At 41.3% G+C, this 27,152-nt stretch overlaps 1 protein-coding gene across 3 annotated transcripts in view; it reads right to left on the bottom strand.

Moving 5' to 3' along the window:
* Positions 1-714: 714 nt before the first annotated feature.
* Positions 715-27,152, bottom strand: part of chl1 (cell adhesion molecule L1 like) — a 95,035-nt gene continuing 68,597 nt past the window's right edge. Inside the window, exons 13-31 of one of the 3 annotated variants that reach the window (XM_020703383.2) lie at positions 26,065-26,176; positions 25,774-25,940; positions 24,638-24,803; positions 24,154-24,281; positions 23,851-23,952; positions 22,666-22,863; positions 22,447-22,517; positions 21,582-21,804; positions 18,871-18,986; positions 18,452-18,656; positions 18,242-18,364; positions 13,813-13,989; positions 13,147-13,176; positions 8,295-8,366; positions 6,561-6,662; positions 6,273-6,428; positions 5,851-5,982; positions 4,663-4,735; positions 715-2,682 (exon numbers count right to left, since the gene is read on the bottom strand). In XM_020703383.2, the coding sequence (XP_020559042.2) occupies positions 2,478-2,682; positions 4,663-4,735; positions 5,851-5,982; positions 6,273-6,428; positions 6,561-6,662; positions 8,295-8,366; positions 13,147-13,176; positions 13,813-13,989; positions 18,242-18,364; positions 18,452-18,656; positions 18,871-18,986; positions 21,582-21,804; positions 22,447-22,517; positions 22,666-22,863; positions 23,851-23,952; positions 24,154-24,281; positions 24,638-24,803; positions 25,774-25,940; positions 26,065-26,176 (2,558 nt within the window). In that variant the 3' untranslated portion in view covers positions 715-2,477. The remainder of the gene's footprint in view (positions 2,683-4,662; positions 4,736-5,850; positions 5,983-6,272; positions 6,429-6,560; positions 6,663-8,294; positions 8,367-13,146; positions 13,177-13,812; positions 13,990-18,241; positions 18,365-18,451; positions 18,657-18,870; positions 18,987-21,581; positions 21,805-22,446; positions 22,518-22,665; positions 22,864-23,850; positions 23,953-24,153; positions 24,282-24,637; positions 24,804-25,773; positions 25,941-26,064; positions 26,177-27,152) is intronic. The other 2 variants (XM_023955097.1, XM_023955098.1) reach the window with 2 other exon arrangements.

Genomic DNA, 27,152 nt, shown 5'->3' with positions numbered 1-27,152 from the left:
GCAATATCAGAAATTAACGCACAGTTCAGGTTTCCACTCCGTGCGTTAATTTTTGATAATGCACACTTTGTCGGCCCTTACTTGACGTGTTCTTGATAATCCTGATTTATCTCTTGTTTAAGCAAGAGAAAAGTGTGAAAATGTTCATGTCTGTCTGAGAAAAGTATATAAAGTATGTAGTTAGTGTTTGACAGCCTCTTACTTCGTGGATATTACCTATCGCAGGCTATTTTTCGACGTTACTCCCACAATAGACAAGGGAAGGGTGTGTTAGACTTCTTCAATTCAGTGGTTTTATCTTCCCCTATTTCTCTTAACAGACCCAGAAATTCTACATCTCAATTAGCTTGTGGCTCGCACATGTGGCAGTTGACATTACTGCCAGTAGATCCATTACAAACACCTGAAGGTTGAAGCCGTGGTCTTGTCGTGCTGCAGGCTACCCTTCCCCCACCCCCGATTGATGTGGTAAAAAGTGAAGCAGCTGTGATCCACTCTTCGCTCCCTTCTTTCAACCTTCAGACCGGATTTTTCATCATTCTCTCCGGCAGCCACGCAGATCAAACACGGCTGCGGCCTCAGATGGAGACTTGACCCCACTTTGACATTTGTTTAAAAGTTACTCGGCATACGGGGGGAAAACTCCAGAGTAAATGAAGACTGCGCTTTTCCTTCGCTCATGCGGCGGGAACAAAGCAAACGCACAAACAGCTGCAGAATATAAGAAAGTAAAACAATTTAATGACATTTAAAAAATAAAATAAAACACAAGGTAACATTTGCAACATGCAGAGACCTAATCTTAACAAATCCTTTTTTTTTATTGATGCTGTTAGACGAAAGGAAGAGCGGCTTTGTCAGCTGACATCAAAGCGTTTAGAGAGGATGTCAGAGTTCAACCCACACTGATTACAAAACTTTTTCATTCATTGTGTACTTTTGACCTTTAAAATTAGCCAACTCCAGTAGATTGCAGAAAATCTAACCAAACACAAACGGCCACAGCCATGTCAGTCATTACATAGAAAAAAAATGACCTGGATTTCTGTGTCGGTACATTCAAAGGAAAAATCGTCCGGTCGGATGTTCTGAAGAACTTCAAGGTCTTACGCTGCCATACAAGTAAATGTAAGAATTTGAGAATATGTCGCGTTCTGAAAACGCTAACCATCATCTAACTAACCAAGACCTTGAAAGTCTCATAAACAAAGGTACAAAAAGAGAACACTTTCCATTTTAAATACAGCATGGCTTCTCCAAGAAAGTGCAAAGATTAGTTTAGTCTGACGGCGTCTCGCTACTTTTTTTTTCATCCTTTCATGCTTCAAAATTCATCCAAAGGGTATCCCACGCTCCTATTCTCATACAAATGATCTGACAACCCATCTTTGCTCTTTTTTTAATATTAAAATGTAAAAGTTTTGAAAAGGAAAAAACATTTTTTTAGGATTATCTAAACAGGGATTTTCAAATTAGGACCAAAGGAACAAAAGCAAAGTGTTATTTAACCCAGGTCTTTTATTTATTTATTTTTTTATCAGGGATGCAAGACAACTGATTTTGATGCAATTCTTAGTCTTGACACTAGATGGAGGCAGTGTGCCAAGTGTTTTTTTTTTTTTTTGACAGCAAAACTAGCTCTGTTTTGTTTTTAAAACAATTTAAAAGAAAATTACTGTATGAAATATACACTTTTGCCATTCTAAATTCTTGCGATATGTGCCAATCATGACTTTTCTGCCATTTTCAATGATTTAATTTGAAAAAACGTACATTATAACAAAGATGAAAATATTCACAAAATTCTAGACATTTTTGCAAATGTTCTCATTGAAGCGTTACAGAAAACCGAGTAAATTCAGAAACAATTTTTTAAAAAACTTTTTTTTAAGTTGCTGCAAAGACTTTACATTTCAGAACTGACACTAAAAAAGATCTTCAATTAAACTGTTGCAGCAATAAATGTGAATATTAAAGTCCACCATGTGGTGTTTCAGTGACAACAGTTTTTCCCTGATCCATCAGATCTCAACGTTTTTTTTCACGAGTAAACAATGGATGCACAGAATTAGGAACCAACACTTCCTGTAAACCCAGTGATATATGAAGGCTCTTATTTTTCCACTGGAAAAATAATAGATTAGTAAGTAAACCGTCATCGGCATAGAATGAGAGTCAGATAAAACAGGTCTGTAAGTTGGAAAATCCAAGCCGCTTGTGTGCGACCAAAACACAGAAATAAAAACTAAAACAATGGAGAAACAAACACAGAAAACTCTACATTTAATGCAACAATAATATATATATAAAAAAAGACACTCAGCACGTAGAATATACATCATATATACACTGTATTTAGTAATGGTCACTGTGTTGAAATATGACAAAAAGAGCTGTATAAACTGAGAGGCAGTTGGCAACGATCCACTACGTTCAGTGTCTATTTTTCTTTTCTGTCTGGAGAAACGACAAACTCGTCACGCGGGAGTTTGAGCCGTCGCTTTGATTTCCGCCGATGCCCTTTTCTCCTTCTTCGCCGCATACTCGCCAATGAAGGAGCCGTCCTCGTTGAACTGTGCGTCGTCGTCACCGTAGTCCACCAGGCTGTCCCCACTGTCCTCCGCCTTGAGCCCCCCGCTCAGCGAATGCTGGCTGCCCTTCAGGGGCTTCTCATCGTTGTCACTGCGGGGTGGGGGAGGGGCAAGGAGGCAAAGGGTATTTTAAGGGTCATCTCATTTCACCAGCGGCCTGGCTCCTCTCCTGAAAGATCCCTGTGTCTACGATCGCCGACTTTACAGTTTCGTCCGTTCTCTCAAACAATGGAAAACAAAAACATTGAACTGCTGAAAATATATTCTGCCCTTTTTCTCTGAGGCTTTTGCTAGTGTCACTTTGGTTTTAATTGGATTACTGAGAATACAAACAGCAGATGATGGGAAGCTTCAATGTAACAGCTGTTGCCTTGAAGATTCGTGACTCTTATTTTACTCCCATAGACTAATTTAAGAGGGAAGCTAACAAGAAATTTAGCTTTTTTTTCCTGTAAAGAACACCAAAAACAACGGCAGGATTCAATATGTGCTTTTTCTTTACAATTTTTCAAAAGCTTAAAGACCTTCTCCGGTCATCTTTTATCAAATTTTAAAAGGATTCCAATTGTACGGGGTACGGTAACTCTCAAAAAGACAAGAATATATATATACAAACGTATGCAAAAATATATGAATACAGAGTTTAGTTTTCCGTTTAACATGTCTGTTTTGAATATGATCCGTCTTAGTCTTGAATACGGAATTTCCCATTAAGTTGCTGTCAAAAATACATCATGGGGTCAGAGGCATATACATCGAGTTCGGTAACATTGACACAACAAAGTGTGCATGCATATCGAGGCTCATATATTTATAACTAAATGAAGATAGAACTTTATAGACTATTATTGATCCTATAGCTGGGAAACCATCTTGTTACCATAGCTCTGTTGAAAAATAATATTGGCAATAATAACGCATTTTGTTATTGCCAGGCCACAAGAGCGAATCGCGGGAACAATAATCGTTTCAGACCCACGAACGGTAGAAAATATCCAAAAAAGAGCAGCATGTAAGCATGCCACTTATTAGGAGTAAAAAAGTCCATGTTCGTCAAAAAACAGACAAGAGATTGATGAAACAAAATATTAAAAACACCCAAGCAGGTGGCAAGGGGGAGGTTTCCTGACTCCCTGCTGCTGCCGCTCTCCCGCCAGCCAGCTAGCCTTATAAAAACCTCAAAATAGATAAATGTGACACGTTAGCCGTGTCAGCGTACTCACAATAACAGCCAACCAAACAGTGCCGTGTCTCTCTTCAAATCACTGTGACATCAGTGACTACAACTAGAAAGTATCCATATAAAAGGGTGCTATGGATTATAAAGTGCATTGTCCTTCTTGGAAATCAGTTAAGGCTTTTAAGTCGGCCCTTCAGTGTGAAAAATACTGTGCTTTTCTATGTATTGACAGTTACTTTGAAATTTAAAAAAATACATACAACTAATTCAGATTTTGATATAACACGCTAAAAGAGAAAATGTTAACATTTCTTTTTCTGTTGGGTTTTTAATGAAATGTTTTGGATTTGATGTTCTGCATCACCTTTAATATATTTTACTGAGTCAATGTAAATTGCCTTTGTAAATGGCAAGCAACTGCCATAAAAACAGAACATGAAAAACGTTTTCTGGACTTGCAACAGTCTTTAAACCAACAAAAATGTAAACTTTTTCTCCAAAATGCAGCTGAATTTATAATTCAGCTTCGTCTTTCTCACAACTGTGGAGATCTGAGTCACGAGGAGAAGTGAAGCACCAAGGGAACAAGTTCTGCCTTTTCTCCAGGAGGGCAGCTCTCTTCTTTGAGGCACATTCACAAACACGACACGGAATCTAAATCTACGACTGCACTACTCTGACAACGCTTATGTGTGAACAGCGGGGATGAACCACCGCTGTTCACACTGCTCAGTTACCCTGTCCATCAAATGTCGCCAGCAGACGAGGTATGAGACTCTGCGTGAACCTCCAGGATTCTGGGAGGTCTTTTAAGCGAGAAGAGAAAAGGCAAAGAGGAGTTACTGTTAGGAACCTACCCTGTGGGCTGCAGTGAGGGGTTGAGGGGGTTACCTGTATTCGCAGAAAGTGTCGTCATTTATTCCCTGGGACTCCACGTCTGGGTGGAGGTCTTCTTTTTCTTTGACTATGCAGAAAATGAAAGAAAATCAGCGTCAACTCCACCTTAGACCTGAAATATGAACCAATGGCAGAACTTGACATACAATTTTCCAGAAGAGTTGGAAAACCGGAGGATTAAGAACTGTTTGGTTGGATGTCCCAGGTAGGGATGGGTACTGAAAGTTGTTACCAAGTTGGTACTGGTACCAAGGTATATAGCGGTCCCTGTATTGACAGTGTGTAATGAGTGGTTTCACTGCCATAAACCACCTGTAATCCTACTTGACAGATTTCATCCTACCATTACCGTAGAAAAACGGGATTTCGGTGGACATGTCAATCACTAGTGTTGTATTCAGTTTTGCTGATGCTTTCCAGCATCTGTGGATGGGTTCATATAAAATTGCAGCGATTACATTTCTTCTTCATGATCGATTTTCATACAGTTTGCACTTCCGTGTTTTGAAAAAGACAATACCCATACATAACTATCAATTTCGAGTCCCTGATAGGTAAAAGTTCAACTTTTTTAACTTTCATCGCATGTTCGACGTCTGCATGTTTTGTACGTAGAGCCTGAAAACGCAAGTTTTGAATCCAAGGATTGTGCATTTACACATTTACATAGACTTTTCATTAAAAGTAGTCGCTTGAACGCATGTTGCCTAAGCTGGTGTGAACGCAGCTACACAAACTACATCAACGTTTTGCTGCTTTATTGACAAAAAACAAAACCTGAAAGATCCAAATGCTGCAGAACTACAACATGGTATAGAAATTGAAGCATCAACTTGTATTAGCTTTCTTTTTTTTTTATTGAGTGTGACCGTTAATTGTAGAATCTACAGCAAGCCAATGAGAAAACCCAATAGCAACGCATCATCTCTGCTCCTGCATCATCTGCATTCTGGCTTGTTTTCTGAAGCAGGAATGCTTAACATACAGGCAGAAACGCTCCTCTCCTTCATGTCGACATTTGCATTAAAGTCATTTTGTGGCTGCGGGACAAAAACCTATTCCTGAAATGACTTCTGGGATCATTTTTTCCAGACAAATGAGCCTCAGATCGGAAACAGAATGACACTGCGGGCAGGTATTAGTATTCAGACCAGGTGGTGGGCCTGTTAGTGGAGCACGTACCTGAATACTTTCCGCCTTTGTTCCTGTTGACGAAGCAGGCGATCAGGACGACGAGTGTGAGGAGAGCGATGGCGCTCATCAGGCCGATGAACCAACCCTGGCTGGATATTCCTGTGTGGACGCTGGCGAGACCTGCGGAGAGCGAAGCCCGGTGACTTTGACTCGCCTTGGCCTTTTCATCCCAACATCTGATTAAATGTTTACATCGATAAAGCCGCTCTGACGCGGCTCGAACGCTCTCGGATTAATATTAAACAGCTAATCCGGCTTGTCTAATTAATCAAGCAAGGAACGCTGAACAAATGTAATTCCTGGTGTGGTGAATTAAATTCGACTGACGCTGTGAAGGACACTCTGAGGGAGGAGGGAGAGGACTACTACTTTTCTACTCCCCTTTCTGCTGAAGTTTGTCTCCTGCTCACCTTTGGTCATGAAAACGTCCTCAAATATACTCGCGTTATCAAACCAGCTGTAAAGAATGAAGCGCACAGAGTACTCAGAGTGGGGCTCGAGTCCCTCAATGATGTAGAAGGTCTTAGAGGTGTTCAGAGCCTCTGATATCTGCCAGCGACCCTCACCTGTGCAGAGGGGGCGAGTCACGGTTGTGCAGAAATGGGTGAAAAGACGACAACAAAGCTGCAGTGCTGATTGAACTACTTCTTCTACTCCACAACAGGCAGGGAATGAAAGGAGAGGTCAGAGGAGCTTACGTTTGTTCGCGTACGCGATATGAAAGAGAGCGTGCTCTCCCCCGAAAATCCAGCTGATGTTGGCAGAGGTGTCGGCAGCGGCTGAGCTAACGTTCAGCAGAGCTGGCATTGACGCGTTAATGAGACAAGATGGGGAGAAGAGGTGTTAGAGAGGGAAGCGATGAAAGATGTTCTCGCCGCTCTGTGGAGGTTGTGAGGAATGCGTCAATGAGTTCTGAAAGGGCAGGCGCTGGTGCACAATTGCGCCAGCAATGTTGATATGGAGCTTAAGCCCAAATCACCATGGCAACTGTGATAACGCTCCTCCCTGCAGGCTGACTTGACGTAAAGAATTACAGTTAATGCATCTTTCGAAGAACTGTCCCAGTTTATAATGAATAGATAGTATATAAAAAGTAAACTTCAAATACACTGCCTCACATTTAGTATAGACCAAGTATACTTGTGGTACATAGACTAGTTTTAGCCAAGAGAGGATTGTGTCTTGAACTTTACAAGTCCTGGCCTGCAGGTAAAATCTATGAAGTTCTATAAGGTTGAGGGTTTTTAGACGATGAAGGACTATTAGGGTAAAGTTTGTAAACCTAAATACTTCACATCTGTTGGTGGCAGAAGAATGATGGTATGGGGACGCTTCTGCTTTACTAATGCAATGAGCTAAAGCATGAATGTGGGGGGAATGAAGATTTTTTTAAAAATTCAATTACAAATGATTTCAGGCATGAAAGGGTTAAAGCCTACTTTAAGAGAATTTGTTCGCGAATGATGCATCACTCAATAAGCCTATTGATTTATGATTCTAATTTGAACCAAGAACTCATAAATGTGCTCATGTTGCGGCAGATGTACATCATTAACGTGGAGAACGTGTGTTTTCACGGCAGGCTCTGTAAAGCAGGCAGAAACTTTATTTCAGCATTGCCAGCATGCACATCCTGCTGTGAGTCTGCAGCTCAGGTGCTGGATATTCTTTTAGGTGATAACTCTGATCGCAACAACACCTGCGCCTGAGTCATCCACCCCGACGTGTGGCTCACACTCTGCCACTGATCCTGATGGACGAGCCTGAGACTCTGCTGTCCTCCTTTGCTGAACCTGTGACGGAAAGCAGTGCTTGCTTTCCTCACCCCGTAATTATCCGTGGTTGGAAGCAGCTGCTCGGCCAGCAGGGGGCTGCAGATGTTCTTTCAGAGCTGAGAGGGCTTTTGTATAGAAGGACAAAACACTGATACGGAATCCTTCATCAACCTTCACTTATCTAAGTGTGGTATAAATATCACCCCCTTTATGTCGCCGCCCCCTCCAAGCAGCTTTCTCCCGCCGCAGAGCCACCATGCCGCCCACCCCGTTGAAGATTTACAGGGAAATCTCAGGTGACTGCTGGGTCAATACGCTGGCGTGCGTGCCGGTGGAACCAGGGCCCAACAAATCAATCACTTCCAATTAGACGTATTTGTCGTGTTCAGGTGACTGCGCTCTGTCGAATTGGGATATAGATCTCGTATTGTAGATTTCCCTGCGGTGCAGCAGAGATATTAAACCAGCTAACAGTAAAGAACAGCTGTTCCCTTTCATTTTAAACCTTTAAACAGAAAATAACTCAAGAGTTTAAGTTTTTTTTTTTTTCTTCCAACGGGAAACCACCTGAGCTTTAGGAGCGGGACATAAAAGCACGTTTGTCGTCTTTTCTCACATCCATGTGTTTTTTTGTGGGAAGATGTGCTCCAGCTCTACCTATTGTGGATCGAGTGGGTTTGGTCACTCGTGACTTTGGACTGCTTGGAGGTGAGGTGGGAGATGTCATGCCTAAAAGAAAGACACACCCTCTGGTTATCACTTTTAAGTAAAAAATTAGGGCTGGGAGGATCTACAGTCTACTGTTAGCACACATGCTTCTCACAACTACAGTTAGTGGCTATACATCTACTTAGAAACAACCTTAACATCTGTTTACATCTGTCGCTCCTCTCTGATGGCGTCTTGAGCAGAGCTATACGATTTGAGGAAAACCTGCGATATTGGCTATTAGCGATGGATATTGCGATGATGATATGACTTGCAATTCATAAACAAATAGGAAAACAACAAATAAATAATTTCCGTTTCACTACAACAGTTTTATTTAAATAAAACTCAACATACCTTAAACTATACTCAAAATGATCCATGTCAACTAAAGAAGCAGGAATCTAACTGAAAAGGCTCCATTTGATTGATCAGCGACATGAAGACTGTCCATCTGATTGGTCAAATGTGCAAAGGGCTCTCTTTGTATTGTTAAATACTTCAAACATAAGATTGCTTTAGCATGTCTAACCATTTATCGCTGTTTTTTTGCGATGGGCGTATCGCACAGGCTGATTTTGCAATGAGGGTAAACTTTCGATTTATTTTGCAGGCCTGGTCTTAAGACTCAAACTGTGAATATTATTCCTGCCTGAGAATAGGCGTTTCACCCCCAGACAGTAGTTGGCAGTGTTCACCCTTTTTATAAAAAAGGTATTATATTGACATCAGAGTGCGACAAAAGCTTAACCCTCCATCACTGCAGCTTTAGCTCTAGAGACGACATTCTTTAGACTACCAGATCAACTGTTATCAACTGTTTACGCATTTAATGTAATTCCAGCGGATTCTAATTGAGAAAGCCGCCTTGCGTTGATAAAGCCTTTTATAGTAGTGATGTGTTTACACAATCAGTGTTAATCAGGTGATTCTATCGCGGAGAAAAGCTGCTTTGCTTCAATACGCAAAACTTAACATTATTAATATGTTACATATTGGTGGAAAGTCGATATGCATGATTCATGCTGATTCATGATAAGCGCGTAAAAGGTCAAAGAGTTACAATATATATAAGAGCATTTGTTATTTAGATATAGTCCCCCACATCTCCAGTGTTAAAGGGTTAAATAAAGAACAGATGTGATGGACAAGCATGGAGTAGGTTGTCTGGCACATGTTAAGATAAGGCTTTATTATAAACTGTTCAGGAAATTGACAGATCACTCGTGTCACATGACCAAATTCTTTGTATCACGCCATTTGGAACCATGCCTCTTCAGCTCTGCCGCCATTTTTGGTAAACCTGATGCCATCTAATTTTATGAGTTGTGCCCTAACAGGACTATCCCAAAGCTGTGGGGACTAAACTCAGAATAAGTACAAATTCTGTTTTAAAGTTAGGCAATTTTATAAAATGGAGAGTGAACACCTGACAGGCTTTTTGATGTAGTGACATGATCATGGTTTAATCTAAAAGTCAAAGGCCAATCTTCTCCTTTAATTAAGACACAAATTAGAACAGACGTTAATTAGGAGTGAAAGTGAGTCATACCATAGCAGCCATACCAAGTTGCTGCTGAAGTGAAAAGCTGCTAACTTTGTGAATTTGCTCTTTTTAAATGTACTTATACAACATCTTGAACAGATATTTCTTTGATTTTATTTTGTTTCTTTTTTGTGCTGTAAATTATTGACAAATTTTCTATTTTTGGGGAAATTTGGAGGATTTAAATTATATTTAACTTAAGAAGAACAAAAGTAAAAAGAAAGATGTGTGGCATGTCTGGAGACTTCCTACTTGGTTCTTAATTTATTACCTCAGCTTGAGTCCGACAGAAATCGCTGCTTCCGCTGTCATTTGCACAAAAGTCAACATTCGTTTACAGCTGCTAATGAGTCAAGATTAATATGAATTTTTAATGAGGTTACTCATTAGCAGTGCTATTAGAGAGGAAGCCACAAAGTTTACGTGTGAGGAAGCTGACATTTTTCTAATGGAGGGAGGCACGGAGGGCTCTCAGCAGATGACGAGGTTGATTATTTGCAGACGAGCATCCAGAGCCGCTGCAAGCCTCTCAGCTCTATCATGCAAAACCACTCCTCTAAACCTGAAGCATGCAAATACTAACTAGGAAAAACAAAAAGAGCAGAACATGTCATACCAACATCAACATCAATCGCTATGGGATTGTCCTACAAACTCACTTTGAATATGTGGTGCTGCTAAAAATGCCCCTGATTTCTCTAGTTTGGTTTGCTTTCACACACTGATATCAAGAGAGACGGGAAGTGCACTAAACTAAAAATGATCAGTTGAGCATTATTTATTTTCACATTTTTTTCACGTTTAATACATTGTTTGAGGTATCAAAGATTCCAAAATTATTAGCAGCTTTTATATGAAAACAAGTGTTTTTCTAGCTTTGTATAGTAATAATAGATAAGGTTTGAAGTCAAGTGGATCAGTCAGCAGGGTTTCCCCCTAAAAATGACCCAATTACTGTGTAATAAAGATCACGTGTAAAAGCGCTGGCTATTGGAAGAGTTTGAAATTTTACATATTTATTTACAAACCATTGACTGTGTTTGATAGGGCTGGATTCATCAAATCAAATAATCTATCTGAATCGATCCAAGCTCAATAAACCAATAATCGATCCATAAAAGTAGAGATTGCTAACGTATACAGTGATCCCTTGCTATATCACGGTTTACTTTTCACGGTTTCGCTACTTCACGGATTTGGATTGTGCATTGTGTTCTGCATTCTGATTGGCTAAAAAGTCACTCAGCGAGTAGCTCAAGAATGGGACCCTTTGATGAGCCGTTCATTACAGTTCTCCAACATAATCGATGGTGGCATGTCGGTGTATAAGGATCTTATAGCAAAGAAGAAAAAAGAGCGACAACAACTGCCTATCACTATGTTCCTCTCTCGAACAAACACACCTGCAGCTGCACCGCGGGCTTCAGAAGGAAAAAACGCTGCAGAGGATGCAGCGGCTCAGTATGAAGAGCAGTGAAAAAGTAGACCGGTGTCACTATCTGTCCCACTGTACTTTTTTATTTTTTTCATAATCATTTTAAATTTTCCTCCGTTTAATCCACTCGGGTCGCGGTGGGCGGGGCTAATCTCCGCAATTTAAAGCCTTCTGTTCTTATCGATGATTGAAATTATTATTTGACAGCACACTACAGAAGTTATTTGTTGAAAAAACGTTTCTAAAGTACTTTTATTCTTTAAAAAAACAATTGATTTAGCCTGTTAAATGGTTTGTTCTTTCTTTTCAATGTATAATAGTGTATTTCATTGTATAATAATTGTAAAAAAAATAAAGGTTTCTACTTCACGGGTTTTGCTTATCACGGGTTCTATTTGGAACGTAACCCCCGCGATAATCAAGGGATCACTGTAATGGAATTTCCCATTGGACGGCTAATGCTAATGCTTGTTTAGCCTAAACATACATTGTAGACTAAATGAACAGCTTTATATACTGACAGCCATGAATTTTCCAAACTCCTTTAAGGTAACATTTTTTTTAAAGTAATCATTTGTAGTCTATAGCACCGTTTTTTGCTCAAATCTCGTAGAATAAAGTGTAATACTACAGCGGGAATTCCATCTAGTAGCCATACTGAAACGTCCTCCAGGAGAGGCAAAATAATTATTTTTGTTATACGAGCCGGTTTAAAACCTTAACAATGTTAATAATCTACACATTTTTGTTGGAGCTTCTCCTTTGAGAAACCATGGAACACTATATGGTGTTAGCAATCTCATTGGATGATTATTTTACGAATACATTTTACAGTTTGTGATTTGTATCAGATAAATATGGATATCTTAAAAACATATGTAGATTATTAATGTATTTCTATCAAAATATGTCTAAATATATATAAACAGAGAGCATTACAAATTTACTTGAATAGAATCGACGTGGGGTGATCGACAGAATGGAAAAAAAAAGGAAATCATGAATCAAATCGATTCTGAAAATTATTGGTGATACCTAGCTGCCCATGTTGTCCAAGTCCTGCACCTAACCACGGCCAATGCTCCCATCAAATACTATTTGAATCCACTTCACATCTCTGCTGTTTCAGCATCTGTTGGAACTTACACTTATTTTCCCCAATTAGTTCTTTTTTCCCCCATGGAAAGTCTCTTTGCATTCACACTGAAGTGAACCAGACTAAAATTCACTTGCGGTTAACGATAAACCCTTGTTCCCAAGAAGATAGCAGTATTTTCCACACTATAAGACACACTTAAAAGCCTTATAAAAATCCATTCCATCACGAACAAGGTTGGGAGTTAGCGTAGCTACAGCAACGTTTGTTTTAGCGGTATCAGTCTGGTTTTTTGTTGTTGTAAACAAGGTTTGGAGTTACAGGTATTGTGAATATGCTAATGTGGCTAATGTAACGTGTCACAAACAAGTTCTACAGTTACTATGAATGCAGTTAATAAAGTCTGACTGACAGACTTATCTCTAACTTCTTTTGTCTTGCTTACTGCGCCTTATAGTTCGGTGGGCCTTATATATGACATAGGTTTGTAAATTGACATTCAATGACGGTGCGCCTGATAATCCGATGAGCCATATTGTGCAGAAAATATGGTACCAGACTTCTTTTTAGTCCACAATGGAGTTGAGGTGAGCGTTACAACTGCAAAACAATGCAAACCCTGGACTTAAAGAGGACGTAAACGTTTTGGCGTGAAAGCTCGGTGGTTAAGAGGTCCTTTGTTGGTATGACATGGCCTTTACTGCACAAACACACATCTACATACTGAGGCCAATAGTGGAAGCCAAAGCGGAAGCTGCAGGACAAAAATGAAAGGAAAAAGAAGGACAGAGGACAAGCAGACAGACAGACACATTCATGAGACACGCTGCATGATCAAAGCCAAATCTCAAAGCGACGCACAATTTAGAGGCATCAGAGCGCAGTGAGTATTAAGAGGTGCACAGTGCATTCATGGAGAGAGCGAAGGCTTTCGGGCCAGAAAATGCAAACACGCAACAGCTGCACAAAATTGCGAGTCATTACACAAAAAGACGAGTCATTCTCGCTGTGATCATGTTCATGCAGATCAGCGATTGCACTATCAAGAGAGAGAGAGAGAAGATTCCTCCAGCAAACAGGAAATTATTGCTGAGCGCTCAGATGCTGCAGAAAGATCTCTTCCAGGTGACTGTTTATTAAAAACAGTTATTTATGCTGTCAGAATCTGCCTCTGTGCTGCTTTTGCAGTCATCAGAAACCAGCTCCCCTCTGTATTCCGTGTTCAATAATTCATGGCCCCGGTGTGTAAAGACTGAGTGCGTTTGCAGAGATTACATGCTGGCTTTTTATGATTATTCATTTAGCATGAAATACAGTTTGAGGGGACATGCGGATAACAGAGCACTCGCCGTTATGAAGCTGCGTTCTTCTTGACGTTAAATGGACTCACTTGTTTCCAAGGTTGTGCTCTCCAAGCTGACGATGGATCCGCAGCCCATGCTGGTGCAGGAGCGCAGCTGGAACCTGTATTTGCTCAAAGGCTCCAGGTCCCGCAGGTGCCACCTGGTAGTGTCGGGTTTGCTGATGTTCACCCTCTGGAGAGGCCCCGCCTCCTCTGTGTCGTTGACTGGCGCAAAACGAAAAGACCAATAGTTATGTCGAAAGTATTCCACTATGACGGGACGTGATCATAACCCATGATACCAGAGATGTTTTGGGTAAATTCTTCACAATAACTGGTATTTGTCCAAAAGATAGATTGCAGGAGGTCGGTGTCCTGAGGGGCTCCCAGACTGATGAGCACCTTCTCAGAATTACCAACTAGCCTCAGAAACCCTGCGGTGGTTATAAAAACATCTGCTCATAGCTTCACAGAGGCTGGGTTGTGATCAAAGTCTTTAAAAATCAATAAACATGGACCTTAGAGTCTTTGCATCGTCTACTCCCATCCCAGGGAAACAAGGAAACTTGCACAAAAAAGTACTTACTCTTACAGAGTAGTAAAGACTGGAAGGGAGGTTAGGAAATGTGATCTGCTGTTTTCTAGGAAAAATGGTCAAAGAAATGGTCGGTTTTCTACGTTCAGGTGATCATGTCTGCCAAGCATCTGGAGAGCTGTTAGTGAACAGGCACGGTAAACAGTGTGGGTCCTTGGGAATACCCTTGGTTCTACTGCCTAACAATGTAGCTACAAGGGAATCCAAGTCTGGGTCCCCCTGTGCTGGTCCCCAGCCCGGATCAAATACAGAGTTGGGTGAGGCAGAAATCTCTGCCAAACCACAATCAGTGAATCTAATTTGCTGTGGCAACGCCTGAAGGGATATGCCCATAAATCCTAACATGAATGCATCAGTGCTGATCAAAAATGATAACATTAAACATTTAAAAACAAGGATGTTTACAAACCCTTTGTAGAGTACTGAAGATATCAAGTAAGTGAATTCCTAAAAAGGTGGTTCTGGCGATGTTTCGTTAAGTTTGCTTTTTTACATGTGCAAAAGTGACATACTTCGCAGTGAGGATGATGATTTTGGATTACTTTTGATGGCCTCAATCTACCCACACTTCTAATCCCATAATTCGTGATTGATCAGTCAATCCTGATAAAGTGATCTGGATATTGTGCACCCCTGTTCTCAGAGAACTACACAGAGCAGGCTCGATCCACCCTGCTCCATTGTTTGGGTGAACCAGTATTTAAATCTAGTACAGTTTTCTGTGAAAAACTCTTCAGTTTGGCATCCATTTCCTTGAAAAAGTGCTCAACACCGCAGGTGTTATCGGTGACACCTACATAACGTGTTCTTTGACATACCGTAAATTTTTGACGGTTTTCGCAATCAACTTGAATGAGTTGTTTCTGATTTACAAATGTAAAAGAGTTCTGTAATAGCTCGGAGCTGCTTTTCACAGCGACAGACGCCTCATTTACATTGATCGCGTACATCCGCTGCATATCAGTGCTCTAGAATCGGCAGGAATTATGTTATTTACATCAACAGTTGAAGAGTTACAGTAGTGGAAAGAATGTAAACACAGACACTCTGGTGTTTAAGGGGTTAGAGCAGCCTAAATCAATAATTCAGAAAATACTGACACAAGACTGAAAAGACATCTTGCAAAGAACAAACACCAAGGAGCTCTGGAAAGATGCTGCCTTTAGATCGACGTCTTCGAAGCGTCCCATCCCCCTCCAGAGGACTTTGGCCTGACAGTTTGATCACATGATCTTATAGAGTGAACTGGCTCAAGGCTGTAAACTTTGGCACTTTTCTTCACAGCAAACAAGAGCATTTCCAAATATTCATCAGCTGAGTGGCGGCAAATATGGCTGGCCTTGTGAAGAATCCCACCCGCCAAGAATCTGCAACACCGAGAACAGCCCGAGAGCGAAAGCAGAGTGAACTGAAGCCAAGGTCATTTCCAGCTCTGATGTTGGGAACATTTCAGTCCAGTGTGTTACAAACGAAGCCACTATGCCGTCAAGTCTCTAAACTCTGCATAATGATGCAAATGGGATATTTCTGCTTTAACGCTGCAAACCCTGAAGTTCTCTTTTCTTGGGAGGATATTGAAGTCAGTTTAGGACTTCACTTGTGTCGCTGCTGATAGAGTTACAGCTGGCTGGATTATCCGCACATTTTGCACATGACTCCCATCAAGAGGACTTTCATTAAAAAAATTAAAAAAAGAAGTCACACTTCAAAGAGTCCTTCAACTTAATTGCTACGGCGCACCGGAACGTCCTCCCACTGAAATGCGGCGAGAAGCTTGGCCCTCCTGTGCAGCCACCAAATCAAACTCAATTAGCCAGGAAATGCAGCGCCAAGACATTATTGGAAGTCGGTCATTATCTTTGTTATGACTTTTACTTAAGTACGGGGGGGGGTAGAAAAAAAGTAGGTGTTCTGTGATGGCGTCCCCGGAGAGCGTGATACAATCCGACCTGCTCTGTTAGAGCGGACAGCGTTCTTAGTCAGCAGCGTGCGTGATCGTAAAGCAAAGGCCGACATATTTCCTTTCGTTTGACTCGTGCTCAACAGCCGTTTGTCTTTCCATCTCAAGGTTTATGGGTTAAACAATCTGCTGCAGGACAAAGATTCATCTGTTGTCCTCTGCTCAAAAGAAGGAAACCATCATTTTTACCCTGGATTCTAACTCACCATGTGTCAGTAAACATGTAAACTTTGTTCTAATATGTTCACGCTGCAGGAACTCGTGGTATGTTGAGGTCATTGACTGCATATGAGAACTGGACCCATAGAAAATGTCTCACTTCTGGCTTAAGCAAAATGAAGTCAATTCAGTTTCCATTTTTTTTTTGTGATACGGAGTCATGCTAAAGCTAACACGCTAACGACGGACCGGTACAGAATCAAACATGGGGCAGGTCAACTAATTCTTTGTGATTCATTGGCTAATGAATCTGTCAATCAAACTCATCAGCAAAACAGGCGTTCTCGCTTTCAGCCACTTGAATGGCTTCTTAGATTTTCTATAAGCTTTCAGACAGGTGACAAAAAAAGCCCCGCCCATCTGTGATTCTGTACCGGTCGGTCGTTAGCGTGTTAGCTTTAGCATGGCTCCTGTAGGTTCATTGCCTTCAGTCTTCAAAAATTACTGGCTTGCGCAACTTTCCAGTGGACTTGGAAACAAAGCAACAGTGGTTGAATGCAGTTGGCATTGAATGCAGAGAACTGGTGATGGGATTTGCAATGAAAGTTTCACTCAGGACAGATGCTAATACTTTATCCTTATTAGCTATGATGCTAGCGTCATCCGACACCGGTCCCTACTACGTTTTTTTTTTTTTTTAATTTGTCTGAATTAAAGTATTATATTTCTTTTACATATGTAAAATCATGTATGTTTAGTCTGTTTTAATGTTATAAAGTTCTTTTTACAAGCTTTATGATTTGTGGTTGTTTGTAGTAAAAACATTCCACACTTTAGATGAGGTGCTGCATTCAATTAATAAACTGTTAACAAAGTTAATTAATACATTTGTTAAGCTTATCAGCAGTTTAGTAATATGGGCCTTGAAGATAATGGTCTGACTTCAGATGTTAATAAATCTTATTAACACTTTCAAGTAATAAATCTAAAATGCTAATAAATATCTTACTAGCATCTTACACATTAATAAAGCCTATTAACTTGTTAAGTTAGTTATTTAAACCTTTAAGCTTATGAACACTTTGGCTTATGTGAGACATCTCTAATGCTAATAAATGTCTTACTAGAATCCCAAACAATAATAATACTTCTTAAATTGTTAACAATGGTTGTTAAACCAAAGTGTCTCCGTGGCGTCATGGCGACTTGTCGGCATCATTTGTAGTTTTAAATGCTGAATGAATAATGTATATTTAGATTATATCCATTTAGGTTAAAGAATTAAACTGTATCATATCTTTTACATATCCATGTTTATTTGTTATATATCAATTTGTGGATCATGTATCAAGATGCGTATCAAATCATGTGAGACGGAAAGAGGCACTACCCTACTTTAAAGACTTTATCAAGGTAGAGAAGCTATACATGGGTATATACAGTACCACATACCACATCATTTTAGAGTAGAGCAGTGTGTTGAGCAGCTGCACACAGTAACATGACAATAAAGACATGTTCATAGCATTTATAAATTACTTTTATGCTATGATTACACAGCTCTTTTGAGCAATAGTGTTCAAATTCGGCCAAAGTTGTTATTTGGTTTATATCGTGATATATATTGTTATCACCTGATATGAAAAAGAATCTACATCATTATAAAAAATAAAAATATATATCGCCCAGCCGTAATTGAAGACAAAGAAAAAAAAATATGCCTGAACTGATTGGGAATCAATGTAAAGCATAGGGATACATACTGAGCTGATACTCCAGGAGGTACCCAGTAAGAATCCCGTTTGGCTCCAGGGGAGGGGTCCAGGCCAGAGATATGGACCGCTTTTGAACATCCGCCACCCTAAAAACAGGGATTTTCTCAGGGACTATGGGGCGGAGAAAATCAGATGTTAGTGGTTGGCTTTACGTTTCCCCGCTATCCTCTCATTTTCCCTGCAGTTCTGGGAACCCACCTCCCTCTAGGGTTTTAAAGTTGACGGCTTTGCTGCCCGGACCGTTTCCTCGCCCGTTGAAGGACATCACGATGAGGCTGTACTCGGAGAAGGGCACCAGGCCCGACACTGTGCCGTGGCTCCGGCTGCCTGGGAAGGCCGCCGTGTGTCTTTCTCCTTGGCTTTGCTTTGAGTGCAGCAGGCTGCGCATACGCCACCAGTTTACCTACAAGCGGGCGACACAAACGAGTCACGTCTTACATATGTATTTGAGCAGAGGGGGGCTGTCGTGGGTCACTTTGGGAGGTGCGAGCAGGGAAAACAATGAGCTGGTCAGCAGAGGAGACAGAGTGGGGCAGCAGAAGCGCGCCCTAAGAGCGAGGTCAGGCCTCCGTTTAAACTGTGTCTGAAAGCAAAGTTGCTTTTCTCTCTGGTTTTACCCTGTAGCCTCCCAGGTGTCCGTGCAGCTTGTCCTTGGGTACTTGTTTCCAGGTAACATTGACCATTGAGCTGTTCATCACTTCCACGGCAACGTCGTCGGGCGCAGCTGAGGGAACTGCAGACACGAACATGCAATCAACAGAGAGACCAGACTGTGTGAGATGGTAATCACCCCCTTTATCTGAATGCATTTTTTGTATATTTGCCACACATACTTGATCTCAATGAGCAAAAACACCATTTGAAATAATTGTGTTTAAGAAATATTGTCCAATGAATGGTTTATTTTTGAATGTACGCCATATATAAGGCGCATGAAGCGAGACAAAGGAGTCAGTTAAGTCCGTCAGTCAGACTTTATTAAGTCACCTTTTTTAAGAGAAGTTAAAGCTTTTAAAGGGCCCCTTGTAGCGCAGAAAATACAGCAATTTGAAGTTCTGTCAAAGAAATGTTGGCAGTTTTGAAACTGCACAGAACCACAGTGAGTTATTCCCCCACATGAAGACCATTTAAGAACAGAGTTCACAGCTCCACAGTGTTAAAGAGGCTTTTGGACCGAAAGAGATTCACAGGAAACTTTGAGGAGAAAGACACAGCTGAGCAACAACAATGTTTCAAATTTAACAAAAAACATCCAAGTTTGTCCAATTTGTTTTGGTGAGTATTTTCATGTTCGCTGTGGCAACCCCTGATGGGAAAAGCCGAAAGAGAAACAACATTTGTGGGTAAATTTACTTTGTCGTGCAGGTTGCAGATGTTCTACCGTTCTTTTATAATGTTGCAATGTTAAACCTGACAGTCACTTTACTTTTGCTTGAATGTCACTTTTGCTATTTGGAGGTCTTTTTTGCTGCGGCAGACATTATGGGATAAATAAAGTCTTATCTTATCAAAATGTTTGGTCAATTAAGTGGACAGAAAGAGGAACTTTCTGGGAGATCTGTGTCCTGTTACACCTAGAGTCAGACTAAGACACTGAAGGAAGAACAACAGTCAAACACGGTGGAGGGAGTATACTAGTGTGGGGCAGCTTTACAGCAAATCCCAACAAAGATTTTCTTCTAAAACTTGTAAACTCAGGGATTTCACCTGCACAATGATTCAAACTAGGGATGTCCCAGTCAGGTTTTTCTGGCCCCTACTTGATTTTGAGTGTGTGCCGATCCAGAGGCCGATATTTTTGTAACACAAAGAAATGAACAAATAATAATATAATTATAATAATGGATTGAATTTTCTAGATGCGCAAATCGTAATCGAGTTTTTTATTTAGAAGGAAAGACCATTTTTTAAACAAAATGAAGGCAAGTTTAGACAATTTCAAAGCGTTCATGGTGTGAATCACTTCGGTGTGGCAAATGTGCAAAAATAAACTCAAAAGAATAAGAGAGGGGCGGTTTATTTAAAGACAAACCATTAAAAACCAAACATTCTGAAGGGATCGTCAACTAAAGCTAGAGCTATGAATGATAAAGGGAACTGAACTATTGTTCCAGAACGTCACGTCTGACAAAGGACAGGCAGAAAACGGGTCACAACCTGAGCGGACCTCCTGAGGACAAGTCCAGAAGAAAGCTACGGCAAAGAAGAAAGATCAGCTGTTTGTTTGAGAAAGTCTGGATCCTTCACTTCAACTCTACAGAGGCTCACACAAGTTACGGCACAGAGGAGGATCATGGGACATGCGGGAAAAACGTATCACAGTTCTGACTAAAATTTGCCCAAATAAGCATTTCTGAACTTTTTGCTGATTTTTTAGAACCTAAAAAGGTAGTGTGTAACCACTGCAGGATAAGAATTTGAACTAAACCTAAACTTTTTTTTTAAATGTACGGATGTTTAATCCTATAACACCAAACTTCAGCTCTAGTGTTGACATCCTTTGAATTACCGTAACTCTTCAAGTGTAGTTCCAGCGGGTTCGAAGCAGAGACTAGCAGCCTTTCGCTTACGCAATCAATGCAAATCCACCGATTCTGTCACAGAGAAAAGCAGCTTTGCAAATCGCCGCTGTGGTGGTGCCAGACATCATCAGTAAGCAGGTCGGTCTGAGTCATCGTTTCTATGGCAACCACTCTTGACAATCAGGAGTGAGCTTGTTGGACGTTACTACAGTAAAGTGTTGCAGATCTGTGCAAAGCCGCTTTTCTCCTCGTCAGAATCATCTGATTCGTGTTTCCTGCAGAAACGGTCAAAGACTTGCGCTGAGTCAGAGTGTGTCGTATTTAGGCGTCGCCAGCAACATCTTCTATGTTAAATACTTATTTTTTTGTGTCGATTTGGAGAATGGAAGAAAGAAAACTGTTAAACTTAGTCATTTCTTTTGACATTTGTCAATCAAAGTGACCACATTGAAAGAGTGCAAACTAATTTAGAGTAATTACAGTTTTATAGTCCCAACTGAGTTTTTAGTTCCGTTTCTGCAGCTGAAACAAAAAACTAAATGTTGTGATGTCATATTTTATCTAAATGTTTAGGAAGTGTTTGTATATGTATTTTATTGTATATGTATCTGAGCTTCTTTTTCCATCACGGCTAAGGAACTACAGATAAACACCAGCCTTTGGCTAATTCTGTCTTTTTTAACCATCTGTAATGTGTCGTTAAATAAAGTAATATTATTATTGACAAATGGTGGGAGTCATATCAACTGATGTGATGCTGCAGATCTTTCATTGGAAGGAGCGCTTCACAGAAACAAAAAACTCACAGTCTTCTCCGGAGTATCCTGTCACCATCTTGGGCTCAGGGCCCCAGCCCTGGTGGTTCTTGGCTTGGATCTTGATCTCGTACGGCACAAACGTGGGCGTGTTCCTGACCACGAACGAGTGGCGCTTCACCGTGTGCTCCTTCCACTCGTCCTCAACGTCTTGCCGCCTGTAGCTCACCTTGTACTCCAAACCGGGGCCGTTGTGCTCGATGGGCGACAGAGGCTGAAATAGAGCGGAGCAGCAGAGAGGAAAGTTTGATGGAGCCAACAGGAATTTTCAAGTTTTGTCTTATATCACAGCTTCTGCAGGATCTAAATGACAAGTCGGGCCGTGGGCTGTACACGGAACAGTGAGAGAAGCTTCAGCCCGGCGTCTAATGACACAGCAGAACCAGAAACTTCTGCTCCGATTCATCTCCTGCAGATGAAAACACCTTCTTCTCCTCACAAAAGTCAGGTTGCGAGAAGCAGAGACAGGGCTCTTATGCACAAAAGCCAAATCATTAGCAGGGTTCTTGGGAGACGTAACTGTGGCAGCGACGCCAGGCAGCATGAAAGGGAAGGAGGCGTCACTCAACGGTGAAGGGTAAGAAAAAGCCCCTTTTTGGTTTTTTTTAATCAGATGAAATGCAAGAGAGCATCTCTTCTGAAGATGTAAGCTGCAGAATGGAATCGATTTCAAAAGTAGGCCCCTTCGATTTCCTAAGTTATTGGTAATTTCAAATGAAACATTCATTTCTGCCTTCAAAGAGAGCTTTCGTGTGCGCTGAAAACAGCAGAGGAAGTCGATAATTCTCTGTAAATGGGGGCTGCACAGCGATATTTGCAGACAGAAGATAATAAAAGAGAAAACTCCTGCTCTTACCTCCCAGTTGATATCCATTTCATGTGGCAAATGACCTTCGATTTTGATATTTTCAGGGTTCTTGTCCGGGGCTGCACAAAAGAGGAAATATGGATTTTTGTCGGCGTTGTCGGAGAAGAAGGAGGCGCGTCAGCCAGAGAGCAGCTTTTTCAACAAGAGTGGATTCAATCCAAAGGCAGCTGAGAGTTATCAAAACCCATCATCTCTGAGCCTCCAAACCTGCAGGGGGGGTCAGGTATCGCTCCGTGGGCTTGCTGGGCGGCCCCGCCCCTACGGCGTTGACGGCGTAGACGCGGAAGCGGTAGCCGACGTGGCCGTGGAGGTCGAGGACGGCGGAGTTGTGGTTGCCCGGCACTCGCTGCAGATCTCTCCAGCTGCCCGGCTGCCACTTGTTTTCTTCAAACTCGATGACGAACTCTGCGCAGAAAATCCCAATCACATATCACAATTTTTGCTGAGTCAGAACTTCCCGACACCACTTCATACACGGTCCATCTAGATTAGACTCCTGTAATTCTCAACTACCAGGCTGTTGTATAACTCTATAAAAAGCCTTCAGCTGCTGCAAAATGCTGCAGGCGAGGTTTTAATGAGAACTGGTAGAAAAGATCATGTTTCACCAGTTTTAGCTTCTTCTTATGATTAGCTTCCTGTTAAAAGCTCAATTCTTGTATTAATAATTACAGCTTTAAACCCTCTTATTTCCAAAACCTCGTAGTTCCATCTTTCCCAAACGGAACACTTTGCTCCCATTCTGCAGGACCACTGCTTTTTTCCTTGAATTTTTCAAATAAAACCCCCGTTTTTTGGTTGAGCCGTCAACCTGCTTCCGTTTAGGTGGCAGATACCATCTCTTATTCTACTCTCACACACATTTTTCTCGCTTCAAATTCGCAACGCTCTCTGTTTTTAAGTCAAACTTGCGGCTCGACGCTTGTCCAAATATATGTTCATAAATGTGATGCTCCTGAGGCGTGAGGGAGGAGCAACTGTCAAAAGCAACAACCCTAAAACATCATAGCTCTCGAGAAGTTCTGTATGGAAGAATGGACCAAAATAGCAGCTACCTGAAGTTCAGACCTGATGCTGACCTACAGAAAATGTAAGAACTCTCCTTGCCAACAAGGGTTACATTACAAAGTATTAAGGCAAGCTTTTGTTTTATCAATTACACCATTAAAAAACTATTTCTTACCTTCAATCTCTCACAGTTTAAGAGTATCTATGATAAACACTACAGACTTCTCAACTTTGTTTCGGTGTGTTCAGGCGTGTTTTTTTTCAGGTTTGTGTTGTATTCTCATGTGGGGTGTTGAGATGACATCGGTTGTGACTTGGTGCTTCAGCTTGAACTGAGCTGAAGTGTGTGAGCCCCGTTTCTATCTTCTGGGGGCGTGCACGTACCTGTGATGGAGCTGTTGTGGTCTTCTCCCGGGACCCACCGCAGCTTCACACTTCTGTTCTTACGCTCAGACAGGACAACACTCTGGGGCGCATCGGGGACGTCTAAAATAATCACAATGGGAACATCAAACCATCAATCTCTGCAGTCGGAAAAGGCCGAGTTAGCCACTGAATCGGCCCGGGCTCAGAGGATGTGGAACGAGCCGGGACGCTGCACAAACAAAGGCAGGCTCTGGGTTTCCCCGATGTCACGCTGCCATCCTTTTGGCCTGGGGAGCAAATTGAAGCCAAGAGTGAACTCACCCAAAACGATGAGCCGGGCTGACGCCGCGTCACTGTCCACCGGAGTCTTAGCCACACATCTGTACTCGCCCTGGTCTCTGTGGCTCACGTTGACGATGTGCAGAACGCCTTCCTCGAGGAAGTATCTGCTGACAGAAACAATCAGACGCCATTCTTTCCAACCCCGTCTGCTCTTTTTCAAAGCGTTTATTATCATATGCACAATAAAGAAACGGGTTTCCCTGCACAAAGAAATTCTTTCTTTGCCGTCTGCTCCGAATGCCAAAAAGTATAGAGGAAACTGAAACAATTCACACACAAAATACACACAAAAACACAAGATGTCGAGTGGCAATTCTAAAAGTGCAAATGTGCAAAAGTGACAATAACAGTAGCGAACAATGAGGATGTGCAAAGGTGCAGATCATTGTTTCAGACTCCTGTCAGCTGTTAAGGAGTCTGATGGCATTTTGTCTTATGAACAAAAATCGGGTTTTTATCCTACCTCGAATGCTCGGTGTTGTTGGGGGAAATCTCCTCGTCATCTTTTTGCCAAAGGAGCTCAAAGTCGCCTCTGAAGGACTCATCGAACTCTACCAGGCAGGAGAGCTGAGCATCCGTGCCAATCAAGATAGATTGGTCCTGAGGAGGCGCCACTATTTTGGTGGGATCTTAAAAAGGAAGTAAAATGCCGCTGAGATGATGCTTCAAAACTAAAATTGATGTTTCAGGGTTTTTTTGGTAGAGGTGAATTGATTTTTCAATCTTTAATACTTGCAAAGATTTAAAATCTTGTTTCTAGAAACGTCAGATTTGTGACTAGGGTTGAAGTTGTTTTAACTTCTCTTTGCTCTACACCTTCCAGGACTTTTCTTAAAATCAGCACAACTGAGAATTTGTGTCTCCTTAAGAGCCAGGATCTATTAAATGAAGACATTTTTATTATTAAATGAGTCAGTTTCATTGTGCTCCATTCTGAATGACAATAGAAAAACTTGATTTAAAGACTCGACAAAAAAACTCAATTTTCCCTGGAAGTTTTGGTTTAATTTTAAGAATACTCTCTTTAAGTTCAATAAATGTAAACTAGTTAGACTGGCAATCATTGTTTTTATTTTGAAAACAAAAACTTAGATTTCTAGAATCCTTACATTCTAAAAAATAAGATTTTAGATTTTTAGATTTTATGACAATTTTATTTTTATTTAGTTCATATTTTATTCTAAAATGAGTTATTTCCATTTTCTCCACAAATTTTTAGTCACTAATCAAAATGAACGACAAATAAGTACATTGATCTCAAGAAATACAGACCATTTGCTTAGAACTATGAAAAAATACTAAATATTGGGCTGTAATAACATTTAAGTAATTCTAACAGTTGCCTTTATTCGCTTTTTTAATGCTTGTTTGTAGATTTTGACATCCTTTTATAGATTTTCTTAAGCAACAATGACTTGTCTGTTTACCTACTACCTCTTTTTTTTTTAAAGGTTAGTGTATTTTTCTTGTTTCCTTCTTTGTGCAGTGCAAAGACTCGTACGTCGAGTCGTGCAGCTTACATCATCCTTACAAAAACCTCACGATACACTTGCCACACACAACTGTACGTACTATTATCATAATGTCCGAAAAATGTACCTTTTACATAAAGCATGGCGTCGATTGCTGAGGTTCCCTCTAAATTTTTGGCCAAACACGTATATTGGCCCGTGTCGCCTTTCTCGATGGTGTGGATCTCCAGTGACCCGTTGTCGTGAACCGTAAACCTGGGTCCCGTAACCAACTCAGAAGAGTCGTCTTTGCTCCTAAAGTTTCAAAACATTGACAGATAATTCATTACATTTTGACCTTAAACCAAAGTTAGGAGATGGCTTCATCCAAACAGTTTGCTGCTCCCTGCTGGAGACGGGAGGAAAGAACTAAACTAACCAAAAGATGGTGGAAGGGGGAGAGCTGAAGACTTTGCAGTGCATCATCACGCCCTGATCCTCCACAGCAGAGTACTCCTGTCCATCGCTGGTCAGAATGATCGGGTACAGATCTGCAGAATCACATTTGGTATTCAGATGCAGCTCTTCACCAAAAACAAAGAAAATCAGTTTATTTTTAAACTTGATCAAACAAGAAAAGCCATTTGTCGTGGGTTAAATGAGGTGACTTTCATTGTGTCTCCATTCAGGCCTCCTGTTTTGTCAGTATAAAAAAAGTCTGTCAGCTAGTCTGGAATGAGAAAATAAGGAAGGAGCTGCAGGCTTATCAGGTGTAGCCAAAGCCTCCTATTTAAATTCTGTCTTGTTTCTAATTGTTTCCTAAAGCAGCAGCAGCAGCAGCGTATGTCCAGCCGCTGTGTTAGCAGCAAAAACTCCCCACAGTCAGACACAAACACTGAATGGAGGAAGTTTTATCTGCTCCTGTATGGCGGCACATGTTTGTCCTCTGACCCTGTGTTACGTCCCTCTTCAGGGAGGAGGGAGAAAATGTGCAACCGGGCGGGGTTAAGGTTGGCAGCACAGCCCTTTATTTGGTGGCACATAAAAATCAAAGGGAACTAAAGGAAAATAATCAACAAAAGGTGGAATAAATAATGGGATACCTTAAATTCTCAGGCTTTGTAGCTATAAAATTATGACAGAAAGGCAAAACTCAAGATTACTCCAAATGCAAACAAAAGACCACAAGAGTAAATGTAACAAAAGGACAAAACCAGAATCAAACTAAGGGGGAAACCAGAGGCTTTCCCGAGCTAAGGCGAGGCAGACAGCCGGGGCAGGCCGAAAGAACAAATCCCCACTCAGGAATGCAGCCGCCGCTGGAGCAGAGGATCCTGGGAGCTTTTAAAGCTTCCCTCCAAGCCAGGTGATTGGAAGCAGCCTCAATCAGCTCTGCAGGGGGGGCGGAGTCTGCAGCTGGGCAGGAGCAGACCTCGTATCACCCTGATGTCCATATGCGACGCGGGGCAACGCTGTTCGCTTTTCGGCTAACGCGGCCTGTCGCTGTGTGAGCAGGAAAGCGGGCTG

The sequence above is a fragment of the Oryzias latipes genome, chromosome 5 (genome assembly GCF_002234675.1).
Source record: "Oryzias latipes chromosome 5, ASM223467v1".
NCBI lineage: Eukaryota > Metazoa > Chordata > Actinopteri > Beloniformes > Adrianichthyidae > Oryzias > Oryzias latipes.
This window is presented reverse-complemented; position numbering and strand designations above follow the sequence as displayed.